General features: G+C 49.4%; 1 protein-coding gene across 2 annotated transcripts in view; it reads right to left on the bottom strand.

Annotated features, from left to right (window-relative positions):
- Window positions 1-21,544, bottom strand: part of SHB (SH2 domain containing adaptor protein B) — a 145,963-nt gene that overhangs the window by 43,555 nt on the left and 80,864 nt on the right. For both annotated transcript variants that reach the window (XR_010323060.1, XM_023545352.2), the window contains exon 3: window positions 6,203-6,418. Coding sequence is in view for 1 of the 2 variants with exons in the window: in XM_023545352.2 (XP_023401120.2) it covers window positions 6,203-6,418 (216 nt within the window). In the remaining variant the exon portion in view is untranslated. The remainder of the gene's footprint in view (window positions 1-6,202; window positions 6,419-21,544) is intronic.

The following is a 21,544-nucleotide window of genomic DNA, read 5'->3' as shown; positions in this document are numbered from 1 at the left end:
TCATAGGCTCCCAGGACAGGCCCATTCCCTGTCCTTGCAACAGCCCTTCAGAGTGGAAGATACAAACTATGTGCCTCCCCCACCGTGGGTCTGCTTTTCGGGGTTATCCACCCCAGCTCCACAGCCCTGCCCTGCCCTACGCCCCTCCCTGTGTGGGCCACTCCTGTGGAAGCTCCATCTAATCATCTCACAACCAGGGCCCCCGTCCAGAGCTGTAGAGGCACCAGTCATCCTCACAGACGACAAGCCCAGGGGTGGTCAGATTTTGCACCCCAGCCTGTGCCACCCTGGGACTGTCATGTCATCTGAGGCTCCTCCTTGCTTGCTCACACAGGCCTTGTGGGCCTGGAGTCGCATCTGGCAGGGTGGGGACTGGGGGCAGGGCGGGGACTGGGGACAGGGCAGGAGGGCCATTTCTAGGCCCACCTGCTAGTCATGTAATTTGTTGCTGTAAAGACTCCTGGGGGGTGATTCAAAGGACACCGGGAACAGACTCCAGCCAGCTCTGGAAGGCAGGTGTCTCTCTGGGCTGGGAAGGGGCTAACAGTTTGATGGGAGCCACACCATCTCTCAGTGGAGGCAGAAGGCTGCAGCCCACTCCATACAGCCAGCTGTGAAATTTGAGCGGCATCTGTCCTGGGCTAGGATCCAACATAGGCAACTGTGTAGGATGGGGCATTGGCGAATGCCGGGATCAGCTTTCTGGAGAGGGGGCAGGCCATGAAAGCCTAGGACTCTTCAGAGAGCTTATAGTATTTCTCAACCACCCACTCCTCAAACCCTTAATTAAATATGGCCACAGAATGGAGACAAGGAAGACTTTCATTCTCCAGAAACTAGGACCACCTCACACCCTGTGATAGCCGTTTTCATGACAACAGGAAGTGATAATCGAGCCTTCCTGAAGCTGCAGCCCCCACAGTATAACCTAGAAGGGAAGAGCATGCAGCCGACCTCCATAAAGGCTAGTCTGGAGGCACTGGCTGAGCCAGCACAGGTGTGACAGCATAGACGAGGAGGGCTACATCCCTGGGGTACGCCACAATGTCCTTTTGAGAAGGGCCTCTTTCACAAATGCAACACAAGACAGCATTGTGGAAGGTGAGAGGCACTTTTGCTTCATAGATGGAATCATCTAGGTAATACAAAGATCCTCCTTTCTCCCCACCTTTGGCCAGCCCCACTGCTGGGTGAAGCCCTCTGTTATCCATCCTGTTACAACCAATCTCCTGCTTGCACACCTCCAGCGATGGGGAACTCATTATGTACATTCAGGGCAAAGTGGAATTCTTATAATTTACCCAATCTTAATTCCCTGTGACTCCTCCCTTCGTGGGCCCAGCTCTGCCCTTTTGGGTCTCCCAGGTCATACGCCACACCTTTGACCCACCACAGCCCTTTCAAAATTTGGAAACACAGAGTTCACTATCCAGGTTTTCTCATCCAGGCTAGACATACAGAGAAATCTGAGGGGTGGAAAGAAATGAAAACAATTCTACCCAACCAACTCTATCTCACACAGACGTTCCCCAGCTACAGATTCTGCACCCCAGGCTTCCAGAACTCATCGCAGAGAGCATCAGATAATAGAGAAAACCATGTGGGGCATCTCCACGAGGCACATGACATGGAGGATGGGGCCTAGCCAGACCCTGCCTCACTCCCCAGCCCCCCCACCACCTGGTCTGGACGCGTGCGCACGCCTGCACATGTGCATACACAGTCCTGAGGCTGGTGGGAACATCCTCCTCCACTCCTGAGCAGCCACACTGGGGGACGCCATTTACAAGTGGAACAGTGACAGTGCTTTAGCATTCTCGTCCAGCTTCTTTAAACTTGTCCTCGTTACCTGAAAGGTGGCCCATCCACCTCTCCCTCCACCTCCACTCGTTTTGTTGTAGCCTTTGAGTCAATTTTGACTCATAGTGACCCCACGTGACAAGGCAGAACTGCCCCTTAGGGTTTCCTAAGTTGTAATCCTTAGGAGAGCAGATTGCCAGGTCTTTTCTCTCGAAGAGCAGCTGGTGGGTTTGAACTGCCAACATTTTGGTTAGCAGCCACTGCGCCATCAAGGCTCCTTCCATTTTCACTCAGGGGACAGAAGATAATGAGGGTGCTTCTTGCTTGCATCCAACAGACTGTCCACAGTCATAGGGAGTGGCCTGCCTGTGGTCATGACTAAAGGCCGAAGACCACAGAATCGCTCCAGCCCCTGAGTCAGCCTCTGCCTTTTATGCCCTAGGAATCTGAACTGAGTTATCAAGCTTCTCCGGGAAAGCACAACTGGTATGTGCCTGGAGGAGGATACAAAAAGATTAAGCGACTTGATGAGACACAGATGTGAACATGACACTGAGCAGGGGCAGATTAACCAGTAAGCAGGGTATGCACGGGCTTACTTGTGTGTTCTTATTAATCTGTAATAACACCGATAAGAGCCACTTGGTGATCTAAATCCAAGTCCAAATGGATCTTGTAGGCTCAGAAACTCATTCTGAGGCAGTTCTACCTGAGACCTTCTAAAACCACCCTTGGGTAAAGGTGGGCACGTTCTGGCCTGAGTGCCTTGTGAAGCGATGATGATCCATAGGTGAGTGCTTCTGCTTGAACACGAGTCACCTGGGGAGCTTGCTTAAGCAGATTCTGACTCTGCAGGTCCGGAATGGTCCTGAGACCCTGGATTTCCAACCAGCTCCAGGCGAGGCCTATGCTGCTGGTCCAGGGACCACCCTTTCCACAGCAAGGCACCAGCCTACAGTAGCATCAATGGTAGCAAGAGCCTTTGAGTGATCTGAAAGTGGACAGTCCAGAGGAGGCTGATACTCACCAGCCTAGAGTACTATCTCACGTCACAGGCCCTCCAGCCCTATAATCAAACTAGTGTTCGCAAAGAGTGCCTCATCTCACACTCACCTGGGAGGAGCACAGCCTCTCATCAGCCATGCTAGAGGGCAGTTCTTGGTTTCCCTTGTGCCAGGGAGAGAGACTTAACAAGATCAAGCCCATTGCCGTCAAGTCGATTCCGACTCATAACAAACATGTAGGACAGAGTTGAACTGCCCCATAGGGTTTCCAAGGCTGTAAATCTTTACAGAAGCAGGCTGCCACATTTTTCCCCCTAAGGGGAAAAGCTGTTGTTGTTGTTGTTAGGTGCTGTTAAGTCGGTTCCAACTCATAGTGACCCTACGCACAACAGAATGAAACACAGCCCGGTCCTGCGCCATCCTTACAACCGTTGTTATGCTTGAGCCCAATGTTGCAGCCATTGTGCCAATCCACCTCGTTGAGGGTCTTCCTCTTTTCCGCTGACCCTATACTTTGCCAAGCGTGATGTCCTTCTCCAGGGACTGATCCCTCCCGACAACATGTCCAAAGTATGTAAGACGCAGTCTCGCCATCCTTGCTTCTAAGGAGCATTCTGGTTGTACTTCTTCCAAGACAGACTTATTCGTTCTTCTGGCAGTCCCTGGTATATTCAATATTCTTCGCCAACACCACAATTTAAAGGCATCAATTCTTCTTCAGTCTTCCTTATTCATTGTCCAGCTTTCACACGCATATGATGCGACTGAAAATACCATGGCTTGGGTCAGGCACACCTTAGTCTTCAAGGTGACATCTTTGCTCTTCAACACTTTATAGAGGTCCTTTGCAGCAGATTTACCCAATGCAATGCGTCTTTTGATTTCTTGACTGCTGCTTCCATGACTGTTGATTGTGGATCCAAGTAAAATGAAATCCTTGACAACTTCAATCTTTTCTCCGCTTATCATGAAGTTGCTCATTGGTCCAGTTGTGAGGATTTTTCTTTGCGTTGAGGTGCAATCAATACTGAGGGCTGTGGTCTTTGATCTTCATAGTAAGTGCTTCAAGTCCTCTTCACTTTCAGCAAGCAAGGTTGTGTCATCTGCATAACGCAAGTTGTTAATGAGTCTTCCTCCAATCCCGATGCCCCGTTCTTCTTCATATAGTCCAGCTTCTCGTATTATTTGCTCAGCATACAGATTGAATAGGTATGGTGAAAGAATACAACCCTGGCGCACACCCACCTTTCCTGACTTTAAACCAATCAGTATCCCCTTGTTCCGTCTGAACAACTGCCTCTTGATCTATGTAAAGGTTCCTCATGAACACAATTAAGTGTTCTGGAATTCCCACTCTAAGGGGAAAAGAACCAAACAAAACCAAACCCAGTGCCGTCAAGTAGATTCCGACTCATAGTGACCCTATAGGACAGAGTAGAACTGCCCCATAGAGTTTCCAGGGAGCGCCTGGCGGTTTTAAACTGCCGACCTTTTGGTTAGCAGCTGTAGCACTTAACCGCTACGCCACCAGAGTTTCCAAGGGGAAGAGGGTAGGCTGTAAAATGCATGGAAGAGACTTGGGGTGGCCAAGGGCCTTCAGCCACATGACTGTTCTCGTCTCTTGGTCAGGTGCTGGAATAGGGTGAGACAAGGTGTCCTTGAGGCACTCACAACCTGGCAGGTGAGACAACACCTACAGAGCTAACTCTGACATGGTGTGAGGAGTGTTCCACCAGTGAGGTGTATAGGAAGCTCGACAGGCCCTGAGATGCTGTAAGGAAGTCTGCGGGATGCATGGCTATGTACCAGCGGGGGCTGGTGGAGGGGACAGCGTTCAAGCTGGTCCTTGAAGGAAGCACAGAAGTTCACCAGTTGGGATAAGGCAGAAAGAACGGGACTAGCACAGAGCATGCTATGTCCAGGGAGTAGAATATTCTGGTCTTCTAGAAGGCACAATGAAGGGGCTCGGGGTGGGACAGGGCAGAGGCCTTGCTGTTGGGGGTTAGAAAGGGAGGAAAGATCTAGTTGTGCATGAAAAAAGGGGAGATTTAAGGCAAAGGAATTTTAAACAATTTAAAAATAAAACCTCTCCCTTTTTGACCTTCAATGTGGTAAGCATTAAATGAGTTGCTCAATGTCTTCTTGTTTTGCATGCCTGGACTCCTAAATGCATAAAAAAAAATTGCAACTGCCTTTTTGCCTCTTAACATTAAACATAAGCACTTCCCTCGGTTCTTATAAGCACTTTGTAAACATCACTTTTGAATGCTGCACAATATTCCACCACATGGATACACAAAAATTCAACCAATCCCGACTGCTGGGTATTCAGGTTGTTCCCAGTTTCTCACGACCATAAACACTGCCTTTTCAAAATTTCAGATCATAGCCTTGGCAGAGAGTCTAAGGGATGGAATTAGAGTCAGAAGGTGTGAACATAAGCCTGAGGCTTGTGACCCATGTGGACAGACTGGTTCCCGAAAGGGCTGTGGGAAAGGAGTTCAGTCACTGGGACTGGATACCCAGATTCTAGAAAACAGTCTTGGCGTGGGGAGGAGAGGAGGCCCTGGGTGCTTGTCGGGCTCTCTAGGCTAAGCAGGGGCACAGCTACTCTGGGGCTCTCCGGGAGGAGCTGGGTCAGCCTCTGAGGCTGTGCCCATGTCTCTGCTCTGCGAGGGGCCTGTGCAGAAGTTGGGACAGGAAAAGCAGTGGCCCTGGAGGCTGTGCAGGACTGGACCCAATCGTCTGGCCTTCACAGACCCAACAGGAGCTGTTCTGCAGACTGGTTTTCTCTCAGTCTCCAAGAAAGTTCTTTCTGAAATCTGAAATCCTGGCTTTGTGAACTAGAACACATGAACAGGACCAAGACACAGTCAGACAACAAGGGCACCTGGGACAGCTCTGAAGACTGAGGAGCCTGGAACCTAGACCTAGAATTTCTCCTTGGCTTGGCCTCCCCTCCCCTACTTCCCGCTTTCCTCTGGGGCCCTCATCATCTTTGCAGATGACAGTGTTTTCTTTCTTTTTTTTTTTTTAAGTAAGTCTCTTATAGAGGGGCCCCACTGTACTAGGTAAAAGGGATAGCTCAACTGGTTTATAAGGAGCACTGGTAGTGCAATGACTCAGTGCTCAGCTGCTAGCCAAAAGGTTCATGGTTCAAACCCACCAAGCAGCTCCACAAGAGATCTGCTCCCGTAAAGATTATAGCCTAAAAAACCCTATGGGGCAGTTCTACTCTGTCACATGGGGTCGCTGTGAGTTGGAATCAAATCCACGGCACCTAACAACAGCAAGCCCCAGAGTTTGTCCCAAGGGCCAAGTACTCTCTCCCTTGATCCAAAGTGAGTACTGAGTGCAGGTGAGCCAGCTGCCTTAGAGCAGGGCCACTGGTTCCTTACCTGCCAGAGCTGGGATGGTGACTCGGTTCCACTCCCACGGCTGGTCGTACTCATCGGCAGGCCTGTCATCATCCTGGGGCAGCTTGCTCTCCCGCAGCCGGAGGCTGACCGCACTCTCCGAGTCGGAGTCGACGCTCTGGCCTTCTGGTTCGTAAGGGGTGTCATACAGTTGTATGCCTTTGTGCTGGGACCGGATGCTTTCCTGCCTCTGAAATTCTGCAGGCAGAGAGGAAGGAAGCGAAGATGTATGGATGCTCAGCACATGCTTGCTCATATGGGATCTCTGCCAGGTAGCACCCGCAGGAGTTCAGAGCTCACCAGTCACAGAGGTGAGGACAGGCTTCTCCCTCGTTCCCTCCCCCCCCCCCCGCCACCATCCCCCAGGGCACTGTCCTGCTCTCACTGGGCCAGGCTTGTCCACACAGATCGCAGACTCTCACAGCTCACGGTAGAACAGGAAGGCTCACTGCCTCCTTCCACTCGTTAACCTCAGTCTTATAGGGCAGGTCCCAGAAGTGAACATGATGTTCCAGTGTGTTCTGAGACCAACCCAGGCACACAGAGCTCTCATTCCCTTGCTTTCCAGAAGAGTGGGGGTGTCCCCCCAGGGCAGTTCCCTGCCCTCTCTGGACTTTCATTCCCTGTCTGTAAACCGAGGTGAATGGACCAAATGATCCTCGAGTTTCCATCCAGCCCCCAGATTCAATTAAAAGAACTGAAAGCAAAGAGTTCCCCAGTGGACCTGAGGGTGCTGTTTTCTCCCCCCAAACCCTGAGTGACCCCTTCCACGCCTCTCTACCTCTGCCTCCCCCGGCCTGCCCGGTTCCTATCAGACTGAGGACATTTGAGGGATTTCAGAGCAGCTGTCAGGTTTCATTTCTGAATAAGGAAGGAAAAGCTCATAATCTTTCAGAAAGGATGCCATGGCTGGCTCCGGTGTGGGCTGCGGGGTAACTGCCTGTCTAGACGAGGCCCCAGGCAGCAAAGGGACATTCATCCCAGCTGCTGGTCATTCCAGTGGTAGCTGGGGAGATGGATGGCTAGAATGCTAAAAACCAGGTGCTTTCTAGTCAAACTGGTAAACTTCATTTGCTTTAATCATGAATACCTACTGTGCACCAGGGCCTGTGCTGGGGGCTGGGGAAGGCAGGGAGTTGGCTGCAGGGTCTCCTCTTAGGAAGCCCACTGTCGCCAGAAGAGATACACATATGCCTAAAATGCATTGCCACTGAGTCGATTTCGACTCACAGTGACCCTAAAGTACAGAGTAGAACTTCCCCATAGGGTTTCCAAGGCTGTAATCTTTACAGAAGCAGACCGTCACATCTTTCTCCCTCAGAGCAGCTGGTTCATTTGAACCCCCAACCTTTTGGTCAGCAGCCAGGTACTTAACCACTGTGCCCCGTGAGGGGCAGGGCAGAAGGAAAGAGAGAAGGCATTTGAGCTGACTGCTCCGACAAGGGGAAAAGGAGAGGGAAGGGCATTCCAGGAAGGGCAGGGCCAGGACAAGCATGGCAAGGTGGCAAAAGGGCAGGTCTCTGTCCACATTTGCTGGAGCACTGGACCCACGGAGGTGAGAGTGGAGGCGAGACTTGAAACCACAAGGGTGAGACTCACAGAGGGCCAGGAGAGCAAGGTGCTTAAACTTCTTCATCTTGAGGGATCCCCAAAACCAGAGTTCCAGTGGCATAAAGATATGCTGGGAGAGCACAGGAGTCTTGAGCAGGAGCAGCTGATAAATGAATGGCGTCATCCTTTTCCAACAAGAACACTGGTTTTAGGCTGGGCTTTATGACCCCAGGCTAGCTCAAAGGGATGACAAAAATCCTATCCTGCACACACGCCCTGATAATACTGACTGGTCTGGCACTGATCTTCATGTTTGCATTAATTAACTTCATTGCATTGTCTCCCAATGTCACTTGGTTGCATACTGCCTTCCCTGCTATTGCTGTTTCTGACTACCACCTGTGCTCCTATTTACCATTTCTGTTTATGCTGCCTCACTTTGAAAATTAAATTCATTTTTAAAAAGGAAACTTCCTATCACCACCCCATAAAGCAACAGTCTTTGCCAAAACAAACAGACGATAAACATTAAAAGAAGCAAATGAGAACAAAACCAACTAGCTAGAGACTACTGTCTCCTGGGAGGCCCAGCCTAAGGCCTGCTTTCTCTCTGCTGAAAACAGATTACCAAGTGTCGGTGGGCTGACAGGGGCGACTACCAAACTAAGACACTTTCTGTGACAACTAAGAACAATTCTTTCTCTCTCTCTCTGGAGAGAGAAGTCCCTGGGTGACACAGTTAATGAGCTTGACTGCTAACTGAAAGGCTGGAAGTCTGAGTACACCCAGAGGTACCTCGAAAGAAAGGGCTGGTGATCTACTGCCAAAAATGAGCCACTGAAAACCCTACGAAGTGCATTTCTACTCGCACACACGGGGTTGCCATCAGTCGAAAATGACTTGACAGCAACTGGTTTGGTTTGTTTTTTTTTCTAGGGAGAGAAGTAAAAACTTTCTCACTACATGGTTGTCAAGCTACCAAAAACCAAGCCCCCTGGGAGAAGGTGCCCCATACTCTGGTAAAACACGGCTTTAGTGGATCTAAGTTTTGAGGATTATGCTTCTCCTCATGCTGAGGGAGGAAGAGGAAACAAGAAGGGAAGAGCTATAAATAAGGCAGGACTTTGTCATGGCAAGGTGAAGACTAACTGTGAAGTACTGCTGGTAACTCTGTAAATCACCAAACCTACCGAACCACCTGACCTGACATTCCCTGCTCTGCAGGGTCATCTTCATTTTCATCACTCTTGCTGTGGTTCTAAGGAGCACAGTCTAGCCTCCTGCCTTTGGAGAATTCCAAAAAGAGGACATCAAGAGTACAGCTGGTAAGGCTACGATCCGGGGAAACCGACTTCCTCTTCATCCTACCTCACAAGCAGGACCGGCCACCCGTAACGTGCACTCTACAGTTTACAAAGCTCTTCTTATACAAATCACCATGTACTTCAAGGGCATCACAAAGCGGCTCACAGATGTTCTTCCGGGGGCCCCCAATAATCTGGAGTGCCCTCTCTCTGCCTTGCTCATGCTCGGAGCCTAGCTGCAAACAGATCCTCAGTGAATGTGGGTGGGGTAAATGAATGAGAACTGACAGCCAGAAACCACTCTTTACTCCCCAAATGGCAGTTAATTTCTGAAAGTCCCTGATAACAGTAATAAAGTACCTGGCATGATATGCCCAATGCATCCAACTTAGCAGTATACAATACTCAGAAGAGACTGACAGTCTACATAAATACCAGACTAAAAGGAAAACACGTGCAGCGAACAGATTAGCTATTAAATCAGAGGGACTTGTGAACGCACCTCTCACACAGGATTTACTGTTCCAGAAGCATTTGCATGTTACCGGAGCAATGTTAGTAATGGCATGCAGTTGGGACAGAGGGTGTTTTAATGGTGATCATTAAAATGAGATTCTCCCTGTATTACATGGTCAATTCCAATTTTCATTAAGGTCCCAACAATAGGGAACAGTTAAGTAAATTATGGCACATTAACTGGATGGAATATTAAGCAGCCATTAAAATGATAAATTTGAAGATTATGTAGCTACATGGAAAAGTGTGCATGAAATTATGCTAAGTTAAAAAGGAAAATACAAGATTGTTTATGTGCTGAGAACAAACTGTATAATGTGGGCTTTCCAGACAAGTCCTGGGCAACGTGAACAATGCCCCAAAGGGAATTCTACTCCTTGTTTAGAAACTGCTGAGAATGCCGGCATCACACACTTTGCTCATAGTATCTAAACTCTGGTGACCGTGCTGTAGTTAAGTACAGATACACATGGATAAAGAGCTGAAAACCTGATACAGGAAGGTAAACAGTTACTGCGTATTTTTGAAAGTTGTTTTAAGTAATGAATAAAGACACTAGTAAAGAAAAAAAAAAATGTAACTATGGCAGGAACACACGAAAGCTAATATGATTTTCAGCAGCCTGGGCCTACAGCAGCTACACCTGTTTAGGTAGCACTTGCTTTTCCCTGAGAAAAATGTCCATTTAGGGAGCATTTTCTTTCCTGGGAAAGATTCACCAGGAGTCATAGGCCACTACGCCAGGCCAGCTCTCCGGAGGCCGCTGTCTCTGTCTAATGACTAGACTATCCTCCTTATTTCCCAGACCAATCCATGATGGTCCAGAGACTGATCTAATAGGGGAGCCGGTGACCATATGTTTTAAGTCACAAGTTATCTGGACATCACCATCTATAAATTCATGGAGAATGACCCTTAATATCGGGTTGCAGGCTGTGATTTCATGCCTGTTAGGCAGCAAGCAGAGACATTAAATTGACAGGGTGGGGATTTCGTTTGACCTCGGGAGGAGAAAGGTTTTCAAGTGGAACTACATATGGAAAAAACGAAATCACAGAGCACTTTCTTTACAAACAGAGCATGTTAGAACTGGAAGGGATTTGCTCAACCCCTTTAGTTTCCCTATGAAGAAACTGCCCCAAGAGCACAGAGCCAGGAGGACTAGGTTAAGTGTACTGCCCAAGGATGCGGATTGCTTGAAGAGGGCTGCCGGTGGCAGGATGGAGAATGCAAGAGCAGGTGATTATTAGAGTGAGGGACCCAGGACCAAGCTCGGTGTGAACCAGGAGCCTCCTGAGTAGATCTGATAGGGCCTCAGAGTTTCTCCTTCCACAAACAACAAGCTACACTCTGCTCCAGTGTTGAACTCTGAGCCTTCCTTTTTTGCTTTGGCTGCCAGGAAGCTCAGAGCTAATTTTGATGCTTAATGGCAGGTGCCATATTAGCCTACATGTTAGGCAGATTCACCCCCCACCATGCAGATTTTGACTCCTTTTTTTTTTTTTTTTTTTTATTCTAACAGCCACATCATATGTATTTCTTTTTATTGTGGCAGTGGTGATTGTTGGGTGCCGTCAAGTGATTTCAACTCATAGCGACCCTATGTACAATAGAATGAGACACTGCCCGGTCCTGTGCCATCCTCACAATTGTTATGCTTGACTCCATTGTTGCAGCATCTCACTGAGGGTCTTTCTTTTTCATTGACCCTCTACTTTACCAAGCATGATGTCCTTCTCCAGTTTGGTCCCTCCTGACAACATGTCCAAAGTACGTAAGTCAAAGTCTCACCATCCTCGCTTTCAAGGAGTACTCTGGCTGTACTTCTTCCAAGACAGACTTTTTCATTCTTCTGGTCATCCATGGTATATTTAATAATCTTCACTAACACCATAATTCAAAGGCATCAATTCTTCTTTGGTCTTCCCTATTCACTTATTTTATTGTGGACACAGCCTCAAATCTGTATTTTAAAAGCAGATGGACAGACAACTAAATGAAAAAAATACATAATGTTCTTCATGGTAAGTATCTTTTGTCAGTAAGAAGACCAGAAGAAAAGAAACATTTTACCTCTTTACCTATCCTTCAGGAAGAGAAAAAAAGAGGCTTGGCTTGACTCTCTGGGAGACTAAGGCTATCAGCCAGCACCCCTGGCACACCCTGATTCTCCCACAGCACCCATATCCACCCGGCCTCACACTTGGCCAAGCATCTAACTGAATGTGCAGCACACGAGCTAGACAGAGATGAATGAGACACAGTCCTGGCCTTCAGGGAGCCCTCTGGCGAGAGGGGGCCAGAATTGCCAACACAGAGAAGGCTCAGGTTCCTTAACAGAGAGCAGATGCGACACCCGAACTCAGAAAACTAAGAGATGGTTTTCCGTTGGAGGAAATCGGGGAGGGCCTTAAAGAATTTAGACATGAGGTCATGGTTCTGTGGTGTGGCAGGGAAAATGAACATCTAATGGAGGAGAGAACAGAGGCAAAGGCACAGGGGCCATGAAGCATGAGGGGTACATGGAGAAAGGTGGGTAGATCAGCTGCAGATGGAGCTGGAGGCAGGTGGAAATGGATTTGTGGGTAGCCCTGACTGCCGCAGGTTGGCACTCCATGAGTCTAGAAGAAGAGGTGCCCTCGAACCTCTGGACAGGGTGGAGCTGGGCTGGCACAGATGTGTAGGAGCCTTGCTGGAAATGACAGACACTGACTTGAAGGTCCCCCACCTCTAATTTTCCTAGCCAGCCTCGTCTGGAAGCTGCACCAGGTCCCAAATCACAGGATAGGCAGAGGCCTCCCAGTCCCAGGTCTTGCTACCACCTCTCACCAAGAAACCTCTACTTAGCCAATGGTGGGTGTGCCTGGCTTTCCATCAGCATGTCCTCCTCAGCCAGCACTGAGGCTTGGGGTGACCATCTGATCCCTCCCAGGGTTCTGCAGCCACCTGGGATCCGTGCCCAAAATGCCAGGGATGCAGGTGAACTGGATTCAGATCTCCAAGAGAGCCCCAGCTGATGTCGGGAAGGGCTGGGTGGCTGGAATAGCGCACCTGCCATGAACCGCCTATACCAGCCCCAGGTGGGCCGACAGGTACACGCAGCACAGTGAGGGGCTGACAACATAGGCCCACCAAACTGCATGGGCGTGATTCCTGGCCACAGCGGGTACCCTGGGGCAGCTGCCCCAGTTTGTTCATCTCTAGAGTAGGCTCAGCAACAGTCCCCACTTCAGAAGGATGCTGTGGGGAGTAAATAATTCACAGACATCAAGTGTTCAGAACAGAGCCCGGGGCACAGAACGCACACTGTGAACGTTACTATTACTATGCCAAGTATGACTACCATGGGATCCCTTGGAGCAGTGTCTCCAAGACTCCTCCTCTGATCTGAGGCTGCCCTTTGTCAGTCCCAGAGCCACAGGAGTGGGGACTGAGGCCTGTTTAATGAGATCTGACAGGCCAACCCTCCGTAAGTGTTGAAATGGCTTCAATACCAACCTCTGAAACTACTTCCATTTCTGAGTCCACAACTTCTGATTCCAGCGGCTGCTTTGGCAACCTGACACACCCTCGTGGGAGCCATGCTTCGGATCAGCGCTTGTGCGTAACATAAAACTCAGGGAGGGCTCAGTGACCAGGAGTCTAATCCCACATTTTACAGATGGGGAAACTGAGGCCTGGGACGGGAAGACAGTAGTAGGGCCTAGGCCCAAGGTTTCCTAACTCCTGGATCTGGGCTCTTCTTCCTGCCTTTGCAAGACTATATTTTTTTTTTTATCAGTTTCTCTTGTTTGTAATATTCTGGAGGCGGGGGCATCTATTTTAGTCAGGTCTCTGAGGTGTTAAAAAACACACCAATGCCACAGACTGAGCGATGAGCTTCACAGGCGCATGGGACAGCTGTTCCTAATTAGACGCGCTGCTGAAACCCAGTCAAGTTCTAGGGCACCACGTTAAAGAGAAGACGATGGCTTTCTCCCCATCTGAAATGTTAAAACATCTGCTTTACCTCCCCCAACCGGGGTACTTCAACAAATGTCTGAATTCAGGTGTCCCTCAGAAGCACAGGGTTGACGGCCTGGGGCAGCAGGAGTCTGGGGTGGGGGGCAGGGGTGGGGGCCAGTGCTGCAGGCCTGCAGAGCAACTCAGAGACGGAGCTGGAGACAACCCAACACCTCACACAAGCAGCAGGCCCCACCTCCTCCTCCTCTATCTAGTCAAGTTTCCGGAGCTGTCTAGAAGCCCGGAGACTGACTAACTGGAGTTCTTTTACCATCCCTTTTCCAGGCATGCATAGAAACACCCAAGAAACAGAGGGTGAGCTCTGTGGAACAGTAACAATGGTCACATGGGAAGGAGCAGAAGAGGCCTGTGGTTGCCTGGTGGGACTTGTACTGCTTGCTCTTTTATGCTCAGTCCAGGGAAAGGCCCAGGTCTGGGAGTCAGGGAGCCTGGGTTTGTTCCCTTCTCTCTGGTCACTGTACAGTGATGGGGTCTCAGCTTTTGTCCTGATTTAAAAGGTCACAAAGTCCTCGCTGCAGGGCTCTCGGTGCTCTCTGAGATTACGGACGGGCCCTTCAGCAGCCCTGCCCGTCTCTCCACATGCTTCCAGAGGCTGCCCCTGTTCTGTGTATACCCCTGCGGAGACTCACTGAGGCGGACTCCCTTCCCCTGTTCCACAGGCCAGAGGTCAGACCAAATGGGTCTCCCTTTAAAGCAGCCACTCTCTCAGGAGGCCTTTTTATTCCACGACCACTGCAAGATATCGACTTGACGGCAACAGGTGTTTTTTTTTTTTATTGCAAGACCCAAATTCATAGCCCAGTTGGGGGGTCGGGGAGCAGCCTGCTTTTTATCTGGAACATCCACAGAGTCCTAATGTGTGTTAAGTTTGACCCTCTGCCCAATGTTGAAAACCCACATGACGGTAAGACAAGGCTCCTGTCCCCAGCCAGCACCCGCCAAAGGACTCCTGGTTCAGCAGAACACCAGCATATTCAGCATACACCAAGCTCCTACCTATGCTAGGTGCTACCCTGGTGCTGGGGGTCTATTATTGCTCATCCCCACAACACAGAGGCAGGTGTTACTGTCTTCATTATACCATGCAGAAACTGAGGTTCAGGCAGGCAGAGGCTGAGCTGGGACTAACTATGTTAGTTCTCACTGGCTCCATGTGCCCAAAAAGAGGTCCATGCAGTGGAAGGTCAGTGGAGACAGAAAATAAATCCAGTCCAGGCTTCAGGGAGGAGGTGGTGTTTCACAGAATTCTGAGTCCTAGTGCAAAGGGAGATGCCCTGGTGGTGCAAAGGTTAAACATTCAGTTACTAACCAAAAGGTTGGCGGTTTGAACCCGCCCAGCAGCTCTGCAGGAAAAAGACTTGGCAATCTGCTCACCTAAAGATTATAGCCTAGAAAACCCTATGGGGCAGTTCTACTTTATCACATGGGGCCGCTATGAGTCAGAATTGACTCGACGGCAACTAACAACAATGTCAGTGTGAAGAGAGCCTTCAAGAGGTGATTCTCCCTTCTGGCATCAAGAGGGCTGAAGGAACCACCTGGTGTCACAGTGAAGGGGGGAGACCAGGAGTAGAATCCACTCATGAAAAAGGAGGAAGACAAGGTCACTGGGAGGGAGGACAACTGAGGCAGACAAGCACAAGCAAAGTCACAGAGAAAGGAAGTTAGAGGGATTCTGAGTTAAAGATCAGATGGTTCAGGTGGCCTGAAGCTCAGTGCTCATGAGAAAGAGGAGACAGGGACTGGTTAGAAAAGGAGGTTGGGCCCAGGCTGTGTGGGTCTGGAATGCCAGGACGAGGGGTAGGAACTCTTAAGGATAGGAAATTGGAAAGTGTGGACAAGGAGCCTTCATCAGACTTGCACTTTCACAACAAAGTCCTTTGAGAAGTTGTCAGGAAATGCCAGGATGTGGTAATCAACGGATGAGGACTGAAGGTCCAGTCCCCCAAACAACTGGGGCTCCACCCTTTCAGTAGTGGACAAAGGATGCCCACCCTCCTGTAAATGGCCCCCAAGTGTGGAAAGGCTGGTACTGCCACTGGGGTGAGGGGCAGAGGCCAGGCTGTCCCCGGGGTCAACCCTGAGAGGGTGGAAGTCTTGGACCGCCACGCTGCAGGCAGAGGCCAGGGCCCAGCAGGGACTGTCTGGGGCCTCGCAAACAGGTCAGATGTGGGTCCAGTCTTGTGTCTTCTGAGCATCAACAGACCATACACTGCCGGTTGCCTCATGGGCAAAATTTTCCAGTCTGCTGGGCACAGGGAGGTCTCAGCTTGAGGGGCACGGGACAGCGGGAGGGGAGTGAGATGCTGGAAAGCTTTCAGAGAGGCTTGGGGCCACTCTCTAATGTAATCAAGCCACAGGGGTCAGGCTTTCGTGCCAGACCAGTCATGGCCACATCAGCACCCCTGTGGGGGCGTCACTACTTAAGAGAGCAACTTCACCTCCACATTCTCACGGAATGTCCCAGAGCGAGGCCCCCCGCTTCAGAGAGAGGCCAAGCAGGGGCTCTGACTACAGCCATGCTTCCTCACCACCTGGCAGATAAGGAATCTGCAGCTCAGACAAGCTGAATGGTTTGACCAAGGTCTCTGGGACTCAGCTGTAATGCAGTGATGCTACTACGCAAATGACTGCGTGCGAGTACACCCTTTGTGCAGGGCTGTGCTGAGGGCATTGCATCCACAGTCTCATTTCATTCTCAAAAGAACTGTTGACACTGCCATTTTACAGATGGTCACACAGTGAGTGACGGGGGCTGTCTACACTACCTTTCCACTCCAAGTTGGTGCTCCTTCCATTCCACCGGCTACAAAAATTCAAACATGTTCAAGTCAGCAAGGGAAGCAAGTCTTAGCCCCAGCTCAGCCCAGGTCTACCTTGCTGAGGGATGCCACCAAGTCACCTCCCCTCTCTGGTGATCAGTTTGCATCTCAGTCAGGGTAACTCAGGTCATCTCAGGGGTGCATTCCAGCCCCGAGGTCCCTAAAGGAATCACTATGGTCAGGCAGTCAGCAGAGCAGTATCAGGATGGTGAGAGATGCCCATTAAGGAGGTATTCAAGTACATTCTAGATGCTTTGGAGGAGGAACAACCCCTGCTGCTGGTCCAGTCTGACCGGCACTAAGCAAGTGATTACAAACTGGCAGTGGGTGCAGGGCACCAGCGTCCCAGGGCAGAGCCAGGGCCCTCTTCAGGACACAACCTGCCCCTCCACCTGTACCTGATGTACCTCAGGAAGGAAGGACTCGGCCCCTATCAGCTGTGGTAAGGCAACCCTTTCCACACGCCAAGTTGCCCAGTCAAATTGGTCAAACCCCACCCATACCCATTGTGCTGCAGTGGCAGCAGCCCTGGGGCTGGTCATGGGTCACTGCCTTGTGCCAACGGGTGTTGCTGGCATCATGCCCTGTGCCCAGTACAGCTGCCCCTGGCGGAAGCAACTTGCTGAGATCTGGCAAGTTCTCTGCCCCAGCTTTCCTCTCTCTGGAACTGCTTGAAGAGCAGTACTAATCCCCCTGGGGGCTTACGGACAACCTCAGCCTTCTGGACCAGGCCAGCCTGGCTCTCCACTCACCAGCTGCATGACCTTGGCCAACCACCTGGTCATCACAGCTAAGATTCATTGCAGGTGAGGCACGCAGGGTTTAACCAGATGATATTGGGGGACTTGGTGGCTCCAGAGTCCCTCATTTGGCTTCTACAAAGGGTGGACATTCATGCACGGCTCTAGTTCCAGGACTGTGGCTCCAGGACATATACAAGAGCACCTGCTCCACCTGTGTGGGGTCACTGACCTCTGCATCCAAACCACCTTCGAGTAAACTCGAAAGTCTGCTACACCATAGAACGAGAATTTGCGCAGAAAGAACCTCCGCCCCAGTAAGAAGTTATGCTTTCCTGCCTCTGTGAAGAGTCCTCTCCACATACTTAGCAAGTGTTGCCTTGGATGGGCTGCTTGTCTGTTTCTTCCTGCAAAGGCTGTGAATCTCCGCAGAGCAGGGGACAGGGTGATCTGCCATTTTTCCTGACCATTTGGCACTGGGGATACAGCGGAGCAGACCTAAGAGAGACCTGTAATTCCACTTTCTGGAGACTTAACAAGTAGCAAAGCCATGGTGGGACTAGAGATCTGGGACGGTAACTGTACCTGACCCAGGAATGACCACCTACTAAGGGCCAACCCAACTTTAACAAAAAGATTAACAGCAAGACCCCCTCCATACTGTATAGCACTTTATGGTCCACAAAACTCTTCTGTAGTACTTGGTTCTTATAACCACCTGGCTGTAGGCAAATCCTAGCATGCGCAGCTGGCCTCCCTATTTAACAGAGGAAATGGGAAACCCAAAATTGAAGAGCCTTGCTGGTTAACACACTCGGCTGCTAAGTGAAGGTTTGGATGTTTTAGTCCACCCAGAAGCACCTTGGAATAAAGGCCTAACCATCTACTTCTGAAAAATCAGCCATTGAAAACCCTATGAAGTACAGTTCTACTGACACGCACAGGGTCATCATGAATCAGAATCGTCTCAACAGCAACTGGTATCAAAGTCAGAGCAAGAAATCCGCAGAGTCAGAAATAACCCGGGGTTCACGGTTCCTAACCTAGCCTTTCCACCTCCACCTTTGTCTCCTGTACTTCTTGGATCACAGCACATAAAATCCTATTACGTGCTTTTGTTTTGTTTTAAACAGAACTGGAGAAGGGCAAGGTATGTGTAGATGCTACATACAAGAACCAGGAATCCTAAAAAGGCCACTGTTAAAATTATTTTCAAGTGGCTCTTTTCCCCGTCAACAGCTATTACAGATTACACCATCCATAAAACCATCCCAAGAATTATTTGGAAGGAAACATCTGTATAATGAATTTTTTATCATGGAAAAAACAAAGACAGCCCATCCTTGGGGGCCTAAAAAGGTGTCCTGAAGAGACTCAGTACAGCATGAAAGGTGTCATCGACTCTGGAACACAGGGGCAGAAGGCACCTTGAGATTCTGAGAGGTGACAGCCACCTCACCGCTGGTGAGCTTTTTCCAGCTGGCTCCCCTCAGTTCCCCAGCCTGAAATGTGGCTGCCTCAGAGCTGAAAGTCCCTGCAGAGTTTCAAGTCCTGGGTTCCTGTTCAGTTTGGGACACCATGGATTGAGCTCCCACAGGGAGCCAGGGCAGCGCCAGGGTTCAGAGATGAATCTGACTCCATCACTTCCTTTTCAAGAAGCTGAGACATTGTCCTTGGCCCCATGACCCCTCCTGATACAGCTCAGGGGCCTCGAAGGTGTTCTACCAGGTTACTAGCTACTTGCACACTTGGCTCCCTGTCCTAACTCTAGCTTCTGAGAGCTGAGTTCAAGTCCAATCCCTCTCCACACATCCCATGCGATTCCTAGCACCTGGCTGCATAGATGCTCAGTAAATATTGGTTTAAAGAACAAAATAAATGAATAGCCTTTTGCAAATTCAAAGAATTTAAGTGCACAGAAAAGTTACTTTTAAAATATGTATCTACCTTAGCCAGGGAGCTGCATTCATAAACTGGAAATGGCCTTTTCAGAAGGTAATTTGGTAGAGCTGACAAATTAAATACCCTATAACCTGAAGCTCCACTTCTAGGAATCTATTCTACAGAAATACTCAGGTTTAAAAAAAAAAAAACCATTTATGCATGCAAAAATAAACATACATGAATGTCTGCTACTGAATGTAAGAATGAAAAACTGGAAACAACGTAAAAGTGTATAAAAAAGGGAAAGTCTACGAATAGGGAAAGGCCTGAATACACTGTGCTACATCCATACTGTAAAACAATATAGAGCCGTTCAAACATTCTCATGTCCTTGGACAACACCTGCCGTGCAGATCAATTAGGAGGTCAGCATTTATGTAGGAGGAAATTCTGTGTTTCTTGATATGTAAGAGATATGTATTCTTATAAACAAATGGAAAAGGGCCAAAAGGAGACACCACAAATCATTCACAATTCTTGTCTCGGGAGAGAGATTTTATCTTTTTTACTTACTATACCTATACTTCGGTATGTAGAATTTCTTACCCAGAGCACATATTTGTGTGTGTGTGTGTGCGTGTGTGTAATCATTTAGAAATGTTTAAAGAAGGAAGTTGCAAACATGGCACCTAAAAACAATCCTCTTTAATATTATTGTTCGTGACAGCATGTGCTGATTGTCTACTCTGAAGCAGGCGCTGTGCCAGGAGTTTCACGTTAACCTGAGGAAAGATGAGGAAACTGAGGCCTGGACAGGAAGAGGAGATAACACTAGGTGGTGGGCAGAGCTGGCACTGTAACCTATCCACTTTCTTCAGAGTCTGTGACTGCTCTCCTTGTCCCTCCATATTGCCTTTGGGAAGTGTCATGAGTGTGGAATTCCCTCATATTCTAGTTAGCATTCCAGCGAAGCGGGCTTCCAAGCCACAGTTTCTGTTTTGGGGACTGTTTCTAAACAATTTCCATTGGATGTAATGTTTATACATTTGAAATTTAGAAAAAGGAGTTCAGAGCAAGTTGTTTTGGTTTTAAACTCTAAGATGTACATTATCATTATAACACGGCCCCAAACATGACCCTGGTCATCCACGGAGACACTTGATTTTTAAAGACACGTTAAAGAACTGTAGTTACAGTCTCAGCAATCCAAATGACAAAAGTTTTCCAAGAAACACAGCCACGAGGACAGGCCTAATCACTTGTGGGGACCCATGGTTTCATTGCAGAGGGCTCCCACTCCTGGGGGTTTGCTACCATTTCTTCTAAGCCATCAGTTAAGGTAATTCCCACTAACCAACTTTGATCAGCAAGCCCTGAGCCAAAAACCAACCTTAGATGGATGATAACAGACAGGTTGCCTTTTGGGGTGGGGAAAGTGGTGCTCCGGGATGAAGGAGGTCAAGACCTCGCTTGCTCCCCCCTTACAGGAGAGGCTGCCAACTGAAAGGTGGCTCCTGGCCGAGGAGATCAGAAGGGATTACAAGCAGCTTGACAGAGTTCTCATCCACAGGGCTGACAGGGGCCTCCATGCCCCAACAGGGAAAAAGACATGTACTTTGGGAAATGGACAGTTACCTGGGGGATGGGCCCACAAGTCCTGACTTTGGGGCTCCAGGAGCCAGAGGGGTGTGGGAGTGGGAGTCCGGGATGTGACAGTGGAGCTTCACTCATTCATTCCACCCCTTGCTCGCCCTACTTGGGTACCTATGGTGCTGGTTTCTAGGCAAACACTAGTCAATAAGATCTGATCCCTGCCCTAGGGCAGCTCATAGCCTAAAAGGCAGTCTTCTCTGGGGCTATTTAGTCAAATGTGTCATCTGGTCCAGTCCTGCCAGGCTAAAGAGGCTCACACTGCACTGGAGGAAACTGGGAGGCAGCAAAAGCTTCCAAGGAGGCCAATGCACTAAGTCTGGCCTCAGTCTGTGCCCTGTACGCGATCTCACGCCAGAAGAGGGGCTCGACTTTTAGACTGGGATCCTCATTGCCATCAGTTCAGTAAATGAACTGAACGATGCCAACACACCTTACCAACCACAGGTCCCATGGCAAGTATCATCTTTGGGGTGCTCATGAGCCAGAATCAAATGCTACAGATGCCTGAGATGGCACGGAATCAGGGTCTGGGGAGCAGAGTATGTGTATGTGTGTGTGTGTACACACATACAAGTACAAACATACTCACATCACATGCAGCAGTACAACTGTTTTCTCTTTACATATGGCCTTTCTGGCCCTGGGTCTGTAGTTCTCCCAGGATGATTTGCTAGGCCACAATCTTGTAGGAACTGGACAGTTTACTACGCAAATAAGGTAACTGTGACCTACAGAGGGGATTGGTCAGTTTGTGGTCTTGGTGGGAGGAGTAGGCTTATAAAAGGGCTAATGCCTCAGAGGTTGAGGGGGGTCTCACTACCATCAAGAAGA

The sequence above is a fragment of the Loxodonta africana genome, chromosome 9 (genome assembly GCF_030014295.1).
Source record: "Loxodonta africana isolate mLoxAfr1 chromosome 9, mLoxAfr1.hap2, whole genome shotgun sequence".
In the NCBI taxonomy this organism is placed as follows: Eukaryota; Metazoa; Chordata; class Mammalia; order Proboscidea; family Elephantidae; genus Loxodonta; species Loxodonta africana.
Note: the sequence above shows the minus strand (reverse complement) of the source record. Positions and strands in the feature narration are given on the sequence as shown.